Source organism: Orycteropus afer, unplaced genomic scaffold, assembly GCF_000298275.1.
Source record: "Orycteropus afer afer isolate SDZICR_OR568_19922 unplaced genomic scaffold, OryAfe1.0 scaffold00193, whole genome shotgun sequence".
Taxonomy (NCBI): domain Eukaryota; kingdom Metazoa; phylum Chordata; class Mammalia; order Tubulidentata; family Orycteropodidae; genus Orycteropus; species Orycteropus afer.
Window position 1 is genome coordinate 6,592,477 of NW_006921780.1, and position 10,677 is coordinate 6,603,153.

General features: G+C 38.6%; 1 protein-coding gene across 1 annotated transcript in view; it reads left to right on the forward strand.

Annotated features, from left to right (window-relative positions):
• The window catches only part of SDHC (succinate dehydrogenase complex subunit C), a 63,159-nt gene that overhangs the window by 33,533 nt on the left and 18,949 nt on the right, over positions 1-10,677 (forward strand). The window contains exon 3 of the mRNA XM_007947748.2: positions 2,383-2,444. Within this exon, the coding sequence (XP_007945939.1) occupies positions 2,383-2,444 (62 nt within the window). The remainder of the gene's footprint in view (positions 1-2,382; positions 2,445-10,677) is intronic.

The window sequence follows — 10,677 nt, forward strand, 5'->3', positions numbered from 1 at the left end:
GTCTACTCAAGCTGCTCTTTGAAATCTTCTGTTCAGCTCTTTTATCTTGTCATTTCTTCCATTTGCTTTAGCTACTCTCCACTGAAGGGCAAGTATCAGAGTCTCTTCTGACATCCATTTTGATCTTCTCTTCTTTTCTTGTCTTTTTAATGACCTCTTGCTTTCTTCATGGATGATGTTCTTCATACCATCCCACAATTCTGATTTTCGGTCATTGGTGTTCAGTGCATCAAATCTATTCTTTAAATGGTCTCTAAATTCAGGAGGGATATATTCCAGGGCATATTTTGGCTCTCGTGGACTTGTTTTAATTGTCTTCAACTTCATCTTGAATGTGCATATGAACAGTTGATGGTCTGTTCCGCAATCAGCTCCTGGTCTTGTTTTGGCCGAAGATATTGAGCTTTTCCATTGCCTCTTGCCAATAGATGTCGTCAATCTGATATCTGTATATTCCATCTGGTGAAGTCCATGTATATAGTCATCACTTACGTTGTTGAAAAAAGGTATTTGCAATGAGTAAGTTGTTGGTCTTGCAAAATTTTATCTCCAGAGTTATTTCTATCACCAAGGCCATATTTTCCAAATACCAGTAATACTTCTTTGTTTCCAACTTTTGCATTTCAGTCACCAGTGATAATCAACACATCTTGATTGCATGTTTGATAAATTTCAGACAGCAGAAGTTAGTAGAACTCTTCAATATTCTCATCTTTGGTTTTGGTGGTTGGTGTGTAAATTTGGGTAATAGTAGTATTAACTGGTCTTCCTTGTAGGCATATGGATATTATCCTATCACTGACAGTGTTGTACTTCAGGACAGATCTTGAAACAGTCTTTGTGATGATGAATGCCACACCATTCCTCTTCAATTTGTCATTCCCAGCATAGTAGATCAGATGGTTGTCTGATTCAAAATGGCCAGAACCAGTCCGTTTTGGCTCACTAATGCCTAGGATATCAATCTTTATGTGTTCCATTTCATTTTTTACAACTTCCAATTTTCCTAGATTCATACTTTGTACATTCCATGTGCCAGTTATCAATGGATGTTTCCAACTGTATCTGCTCATTTTGAATTGTGCTACATCAGTCAATGGAGGTCCCAAAAACATTACTCTACCCATATTGTTAAGGTCGTCTCTACTCTGACGAGTCAGCTCTTCCCCAGTCAAATTTTTGAGTGCCTTCCAACCTGATGAGCACATCTTCTGGCACTATGTCAGGGCTGTTCATAAAGTTTTCCAGTAATATATCAGACAGTATTTCACTGCTGTTCCTAAGGTTTTCACTGGCCAATTGTGGATGGCCTGTTCCTTCTTCCGAATCTGTCTAAGCCTGGAAGCTCTGCTGAAACTCTTCCACCACGGGTAAGCCTGCTGGCATTTTGCAACACGGTGGCATAACCTCCAGCCTCACAGCAACACATAAGCCACCACAGGATAACAAACTGACTGACAACTTCATCTCCTTTAGTTGTTCCTAACCCTGCCTACCTCAGGCCCAGGCCTTAAAACAGAGCCACACCCAAGCAAAAAGCAGCCTCCAAGGCCCGGGCCTACCTACCTACCTACCCAAGGGCCCAGCCTTGATATAGAGCCATCCCCGAGTGAAAAGCAGCCTCCAAGCCCCCAGCTTGGGAAGTGTTACACGTTGGGAAATAAAATAATTTAGATTAGAGTATATATTCCTTTCAGTTTCTGGAGAGTTACTTAAGAATTAGGTAACATACTATGGTATTTTAATAGGCCTTAGCTTACTTTCTAGTTAAGGTTGTCTTTGAATTCCTCAGTGGTCTGGGTTATATTTGAAGAGCTTATAAGTTGATGGTAGAAAAAAAGGTCTTAAAAGAGAGAGAAAAAAAAAGGATGTACTAAATTTAGCAACAATGAATTTGGGATAGGTATTTGGTTAGGGAAAAAATTATATGCCCAGTGTGGTATTGTGGGACATACAATAAGGGAGAGTTCAAGGCTGGCCATATATTATGTGAAATAGTAAATAAAAAAAACTTAAGTGTTTTCTTCTCCTTTAGAGTTATGACTAGGAAAACCCATGTGATTGTATTCTAGTAAATATATTCTTACTATACACATTGTAATTGATGTTTTTGATCCATGTTGTTTCTGCCTTATGCCATATGAAAGGAGGAGTTTGAGTTACAGCTGGTTCTTCTTCTTAACTTTTTCAGTGATATAGTTTGGTAAAGCAGAGAACTGCTTCTCTTTAAATAATTTCAAACTAGAAATTGGAAACACAGTGTTGTGAAAGCTGTTTTTGTTCTTTAAATTATGCCTATTTCAGAAGTAGGTTGTATTCTATTTGCCAAGATAGACTGTCTACAATGGTGTCATCTTTTTAATTTTCTGTGTTTCTCTGCAGATGGCCTCTTCCCATGATCATGTCCGCTTCCCACCGTGGTTGTGGTTTGGTCTTGAGTGCAGGTATGTATGTGTTTTTGTACACACACTACACACAAGTTTTTTTTTTTTTTTTGAGAAACTTTGCTATTTATGTAGCTTTTATAACATGTCCTTCGCAGCTCAGCTACTTGATTTAGAGTTTGTTTAAGCTTATTGGTCATTCCTTTAATGATCAATTATGAGTTCCTGCTATGCTCAGGTACTTTCCTTAGGAGATTTTTAAATCATTCCTAGTATTCTTCATATTTATTGAAGTTACGGAAATCAAAAATAGAAATGTCATAGAGAAAGCTGTCTGGCTGAGTGATTATTGACCATACTCAATCCAGGACTGAGAAACTCAGTTTTAGCACCCATTCTTTGCCACCCAGAATTGATCAGGCCCAGGTTTAAAGACCAGAATGTCAATGTATTGATTTATATAGTACAAAATAGAGCTGCAGAGTGAATTATGTGCTGGTATTAGATAGTTTTCAGATAGGAGGGTTTATTACATGAAGTGAAGATTTTTGTAATTAAGTTTACTGGGATCTGATACATGTCTGCATAGTCAGGATATACTTTCTAAGACCAGCTGGATTTTAAAATTTTCCCTTGTGCAGTGCTGGAGACAAGGACACATCTTTGCTTTTTAGTTTTCCTTTGGCCTTATACATATATCACTCTTCCAGTCCCTTGCCAAAAACAAAACAGAAACTAGATTAGATACCATAGATTCACACTCCAAAAACATTCTAGTTTCTCCTTTCTTACACTCAGGATAGTTGTAATTTACTTGTTTATTGCCATTCTTCACTACTGGATGTAAATTCCATGCAGGCTTAGATTGCATCTGTCTGTATTTCCATCCCCTAGTTTGGTACCTAGAATGCAGTAATATTCAATAACTATTTACTGAATGCAAATGCAAAATGAATATCACTATCCTTTTCTAATAACATATACTTTCATCTATTTTTTTCCCTTAAATTTCTTTACAGCAACTATGAATTTACAGTTGTTGCTATTGTTATTAGGTACTGAGGGGATGGTTATGACTCATGGTAACCCTATGTACAATAGAAGTTAACACTGTGCAATTCAAATTTATAGTTAGGATGGGTTAATCTTAGGATTTACCCTATTAGTTCAGTGCAGGTAGGTTAAAAACCAGGAACCTACTATAACCAAATTTTCAGGCTCTAGAGTCATTTCATTTTGCTCCTCTGCATGTGACTATAATATCTACCTAGCCAGGATGATAGTTCAACATTATATAGTTAATAGTTTCACCAAAAGCTACTCAATAGAATAGGAGCAAGAAGAGATTATTGGGCATTAGAGTGCTACATCGGTAAATCTGAGTCTTTGATAAATCCTTTTATCAATCTCTTTGTGACACCCAACGTACATGTGCTGTCCCCAGCAAAGATGATCTAGCTCTTAAATTATCTACAGGAGGAACATACACAAACTAAGAATGGTGGAATTGTTTCTAAAAGAAATACTCAAATGAGCTATTAACATACACTAAACAAATTGATTGTTCTAGGTCCCTTGTTGGCAAATGAAAATGAGCTTATCACCAAGAACGACATATCCTTCTGTGTCTATAAACTCCAGAAGACAGTTATGTCGGTATTATGTGCCTCAACCTAGAAAATTAGAGAGAATCTCTTACCTGGAATCTGTATAAACTCATATAGACATACAGACCTGAGAGACAGAATACACACTGCTTTTTCTTAGTAAAACTCTGAGCCCTTATGTCCCTTCTCTTAATATGTTAGCCTAGTAACAAAGCCCAAGTCTTACTCATCACACCAGCCATTTTTATCAGCTTGTTACAAGCCAATCCATTTATACAGAGTAAAGCAGATGGCAGGCTTCAGGTTCTAGCATATAGTGTGCTTTTGTTCCGGAAATCTCGTTTAGTGCCATATAGAGCTGTCAGGGTGGAAAAGGGAATTTTTCTTGAATTTTGCCTTGCTGAAGTGGCAGTGGTATTGGAAAAGTGCTCTTCTTTCTGTTTTGCATATCCTTCAGGGCCCCTCCTACATTTCTGTAGGCTGCGTTTTTACTGAAGCAAATATCAGTAAGATTGGTGACTATAGTGTATGGATCCTGTATTTAGGGAGCTGCTGCTAAGGCATTGGCAGAAATTATCTAAAGTCTCTGCTGAGCATAGTCATACATATATAATAAAACCATGCATCAAAAGAAGATGGAAGGAATATACAGAGTCACTGTACCAAGAAGAATTGTTCAGTGTTCAGCCATTTCAGAAGTAGCATGTGATCAAGAACCAATGATTCTGAAGAAAGAAGTCCAAGCTACACTGAAGGCATTGGCAAAAACAAGGCTCTAGGAATTGATGGAATACCACAGTACGGTGAATTGTTTAATATGGTTCTTCTAGCCATCAACCTCCATTTTATGATGTATTGTAAATCCTAGTTTATGCCTGTTTAGGGTGGGATGTATCTTCAGTCCCACCTTGCTGGAGGGTGTGACTCAAGTCACCACCCTTAGTTTCCTTGAGGGTCTATATGTGGATGCTCTGGGAAAGTTCTCGCTGGTCTTGCCTTTGGTTCGTCATCATCTCACCCCTGGACTGAATCTTTGATAAAGATCGGACCCGCTGATTTGGGTTCACCAGCCCTTGCAACCACTCAAGTGGGAAGAATCTTCCAGACCTACCCACGGACTTGAGACTTGCCAGCCTCCCAGCCCTCACCACTACATGAGCCGTTTCCTTGGCAGTTCATGAGTTCTGTGAAATGTTAAAGTGAAATACAGAACCCTTAGACAGGAGGGAGAATACTGAGAGGAGGAGGAGGAGTTGATGTTAGAAATAATGGAGTGGCAAAGCAGTTTGGATAAATTGGACATTCGGGACATCTTTAACCTCCACCTCATAGCAGCCTTGTGCTGATCCTTCTAAAAGAAATTACTCAAGCAAATCCTAGTTGAGATGTTTCAACAAGTTATGCAACACTTGAAGTGCTTGCTTATCTATGCTAAGAAATCTGGAAGACCTGGCCAGCCAACTTGAAGAGATCCATATTTGTGTCCTTTCCAAAGAAAGGTAATCCAACAGAATGAAATTATTTAACATTATTATTAATATCACACGCAAGTGAAGTTTTGCTGAAGATAATTAAAAAATGGTTGCAACAGTACATTGACAGGGAACTGCCAGAAATTCAAGCTGAATTCAAAAAAGGACATAGAATGAAGGATATCATTACTGATATCAGATGGATCCTGGCTGAAAGCAGAAAATACTAGAAAGATGTTTACATGCTTTTTATTAACTAGCTTGACTATGAGAATCATAGCAAATTACTGATAACATTGTGAAAAATGGGAATATCAGAACATTTAGTTGTGCTCTCCTGAAGCCTTTACATAAATCAAGAGGTGTTCATTTGAATACAACAAGGGGAAGTTTAAAATCAGGAAAGGTGTGTGTCAGGGTTGTATCCTTTCACCATACTGACTTGGTCTGTACGCTGAGCAGATAATCTGAGAATCTGGAAGCAGAACACAGTATCAGGATTGGAGGGATATTCATTAACAACCTGTAGTATGCAGATGACACAACCTTGCTTGCTGAAAGCAAAGAAGACTTGAAGCACTTACTGATGAAAATCAAAGACTATAGTCTTTGGTATGGATTACACCTCAATAACGTAAAACAAATATCCTTGCAACTGGACTAATAAAACATCATGATAAATGGAGAAAAGATTGAAGTTGTCCAGTATTTAGGTTTACTTGGATCCACAGTCGATACTGGAAACAACAGTCAAGAAATCAAGCTACATGTTGCATTAGGCAAATCTGCTGCAAAAAAAAACCTCTTTGGAATGTTGTAACACAAAGATGTCATGAACACCTGAACGAAGCCATGGTATTTTCAGTCACTTTATATACATGTGAATGCTGAGCAGTGAATCAGGAAGACTAAAGAAGAATTGATGCCTTTAAATTATGGTGTTGATGAAGAATATTAAATATACCATGCACTGCCAGAAGAAAGAACAAGTCTGTCTTGAAGGAAATACAACCAGAATGCTTCTTAGAAGCAAGAATGGCAAGATTTTGTCTCACATATTTTGGCCGTATTATCAGGAAGGACCAGTCCCTGGAGAAGGTCATACTTGGTAAAGTAGAGGGTGAACAAAAAAGAAGACCACCTCAACAAGATGGATTGACACAATAGCTGCAAGAATGGGCCCACACATAGCAATGATTGTGAGGATGGTACAAGACTAAACAGTATTTTGCTCTGTTGTACATAGGGTTATTCTGAGTCAGAACCAGCTCAACGGCACCTAATAACAGCAGTATATCTATCTCTGTATCGGTCTGTCTGTTTATATAGCTTTATTTTATATCTGATTGTATATAGTTTTGTTGATAATCAAATAAGGATAGGAACTCCTATCTAAGACCTTATGCTACCATTCTTTTGTTGAAATTTTTGTAAGAATGGTGGAAGGATGATTGGTTTGCCTGGGAATCCTTGTGTAGTTCCTGGCTTTTAACTTACTGATATTGAACAAATAGGGTAAATTCCAAGATTAGGCCACACTGTAAATTAATAATTGCTTTCATTTTCGCTTACTTATAATCTTAAACCTGCTTAAAAAAAAAAAACCCACTACCACTGAGTTGTCATAGCAGCCCTATAGGACAGAGTAGACCTGCCCTACAGGGTTTCCAAGGATGTAAATCTTTACAGAAGCATAGTGCCTTATCTTTCTCCCACAGAGCAGCTAGTGGGTTCAAACTGCTGACCTTTCAGTTAGAAGCTGAATGCATTACCCACTGTGCCACCAGAGCCCTTTAAACTTGATTAGTTTGGTGATATTGGTGAGTAGATTTAATTCTAAAAATCATTGGAAGTACAAGAGCAGTTTATTTAGGCTATAGTTTTCTTTGTATTTTCAGTGTATTTGTCACCACTGAATGAAAAAAAAAGATGCTGACTCTTTTATAGACTGTAATGATAAAACATGTGTTTGTTTACTAAACATGGCTAAAGTTGAGTTTACATATTTTTCATGACTATACTTAATAAATGGTTTCTTTTTCCTATCTTCCCTCCTCGCCATGAGTCGGGGCCGACTCGACGGCACATAACAACAACTCCTGTAAGAGACATTGCACCCATCAGCATAGATTCTATTCCTCCCAAACTTTCTTTCTTAATTTTCATAATAGAAAGTAGTGGGTGGTTTCTATAGAGTAGTGCTTATCCTGTTTCCCTCAAATGCTGAAGGTTTCCTCTTTCAGAATTGGAAGGAAACACGTCTTTGCTAGGTAAATGATTTAGGCAAACTAATTAACTCTCTAAATGTCAATTTAGGATCTTTGGTAGCATAGTGCCTAAGGCACTTGACTGCTAACCAGAAGGCTGGCGGTTCAAACCCACCAGCCACTCCTCAGAAGGAAGGTTGGGCAATCTACTTCCATAGTGATACTGCCTCGGAAATCCAAGGAGGGGTTGCTATGAGTCAGGGCCGACTCGGCGGCACACAACAACAACAACAACAAATCTCAATTTAGTCTTTGTAAAATGAGCTACTAATAATGCTTAGGAGCTCTGGTAGCATAGTGCCTAAGGTACTTGACTGCTAACCAAAAGGCTGGCAGTTCAAACCCACCAGCCACTCCTTGGAAGGAAGATGGGGCAATCTACTTACGTAGTGATACTGCCTCGGAAACCCAAGGAGGGGTCGCTATGAGTCAGGTCCAACTCGACAGCACATAACAACAACAACAGTAATGCTTAACTCAGTATTAATGGGGTTTCAAGAATCTTTATACTCTAGGTGCTGACTTATGAAACCAGGTATGAGAATGAGAAAACAAAAAACAAAAAAAACAACCAAACTCATTGCTGTCGAGTTGATTCGACTCGACTCATACGACTTCTCCTTGGGTTTCTGAGGCAGTATCTCTACAGAAGTAGATTGCCCAATCTTCCTTCCAAGGAGTGGCTGGTGGGTTTGAACTGCCAGCCTTTTGGTTAGCAGTCAGATGCCTTAGGCATTATGCCACCAGAGCTCCCTGAGAATGAGAAGCATGATGAATTTAATCACAACAGTCTTTTGGAAGATGATGTACACTGGATCAGATGGCAAAAGGAAGTAAATCATTTGGCCTGAAATGAAGTCAATTCCAGTGTGATGTTTACATTCTTGTGATCCTCCTCCAATCCATTTTTGCACACAATAGCAAGAAAAATGTTTTGAAAGTAAATTAAATCATGTAAGTTTCTTGCTTAGAATCTTCTAATTACCATATTTGCCTTTGAACTTAGATTAAAATTTAAACCTCTGCCATGTTCTAAAATGCCCTCCTCATCTGGCCCTTGCCTAACTCATCTCTGCCATTCCTCCCCTTGCTCACTCTGTTCTGGTCTTTGAATTCCTTGGAATAGGCAGAACTCTTTCCCACTTCAGAATCCTTGCTTGTTTTATTCCCTTGGTCTGAAATCCCCAATCCCACCCCTTGCTATACTGTGTAAGGTTAATATCTCAACATAATTGTTGATTCAAAGACTCCTTTGCTTATCACTTTATCTAAAGTAGTAGTTTCCTTGTTAATTTCCTATTTCACAGCACTGTTCCTTTATAACTGCTACTACAGTGTTTGGTTCCTTCATAACTTTCATTATACAATTTTTAATTATTTTGTTTGCTTTTTATAAATCTGTCTCTTACATTAGAATATTAGTTCTTAAGAGTATGGGGACTGCATCTGTCTTACTTCCATTCATATTCTCTAGCACTCAGTAGATGCTTGGTAAATATTTATCTACTATAAATGTATTCACTCATGTTCACTTTGCTCATAGTGGTTGCTTCAGAATGTTCATTCTTCCTGTCCTCTGATTAATCTCCTCTAAGGTGTTACAGATTTAATAAGGTTAACAGATAGCCTCTACCCTCAAGGGGTTATTAGTCTAAGGAGTGAAAATATATATTTATCATGTACAGTGATAATTTTTAATAGAGATATGAGACGCCAGAGGAGAGACCAGCAGATACCCTGGAGGAGTGGAAGAGCTTCAAAGAAAGACAAGTAGGAGAGTTCATGAAGAGGAGTTGGAAGAAGATATTCCAACAGAGAAACTACTTCATGCAAAGGCATAGGGATTTGAAAGTGCCCAGAATCATTGCATAATGATGACTACCAGGTCTGGAGGAGCTCTGGTAGCATAATGCCTAAGGCACTTGACTGCTAACCAGAAGGCTAGCGGTTCAAACCCACCAGCCACTCCTTGGAAGGAAGGTTGGGCAGTCCTACTTCTGTAGTGGTACTGCCTCGGAAACCCAAGGAGGGGTCGCTATGAGTTGGGGCCGACTCAACGGCACATAACAACAACAACACCAGGTCTGGGTGGCTTGAGAATGGGGGTATATGGGAAAGGTGGCAGAAGATGAGGCTGTAAAGTGGGCCAGACAGTGAAAGACTTTGACTGCCATGCCGAGAAGTTGAAACTTGATCCTACAGGGCATAGGAAACCATAAAATGTGCATATTTTCTTTTGTTCCAATAACAGGATAAGCTGGATTTCTAAATAATGTTATTTAGTCTATAGAGATCTTTTAGCTAATACATAAATTCTAAAAGTATGTTGATCTAAAAAGATGTTGACACTAGTTTAATTTTAAACAAATTTCTTGAAAAAGAACTTTACGAACAATGCATTAAAAGATGAAAATAGGAGCACTCTTCACTTGTTTAGTTCTGTAGAGATTAACATACTTTGAATTTTTTGTGGTGACATATATATAAGAATCTAAATAAAATTAGGTAAATTCCTTGAGAATGGCAGACAGCTGAAGCTGCAGTAATGAATGAGACTCCAAGTAGCAATTAGTAATATATAACAAAAAGAATGATATTAAAAGGAGAAAATAAGGAGACTTGGCTGGCAAGATGGCGGACTAGGCACAAGAACTGCACAGACGCTCTTCAACAAAGAAAAGGGAAACCAATTAACACAAACACAGAAGATAATCTGGGACCCCTGAGCCTTGAAGGGAAGGATAAAAAAGTGGACTAAACCCCAACTAGCCCAAGAATTTACATGAAAATACCAAAAAAGGAAACACATGGAGCTGCGGTCTGGCAGTGGACTGAGCAACCCTGACGGCACAGACGACATGGCTTGGAGATTCCCGAGTGGTGGTAGGACCTAAGAATTAACCCAAAAATCACCGTACTAGCCAGGGACTGCACGAAAGACTGTGCA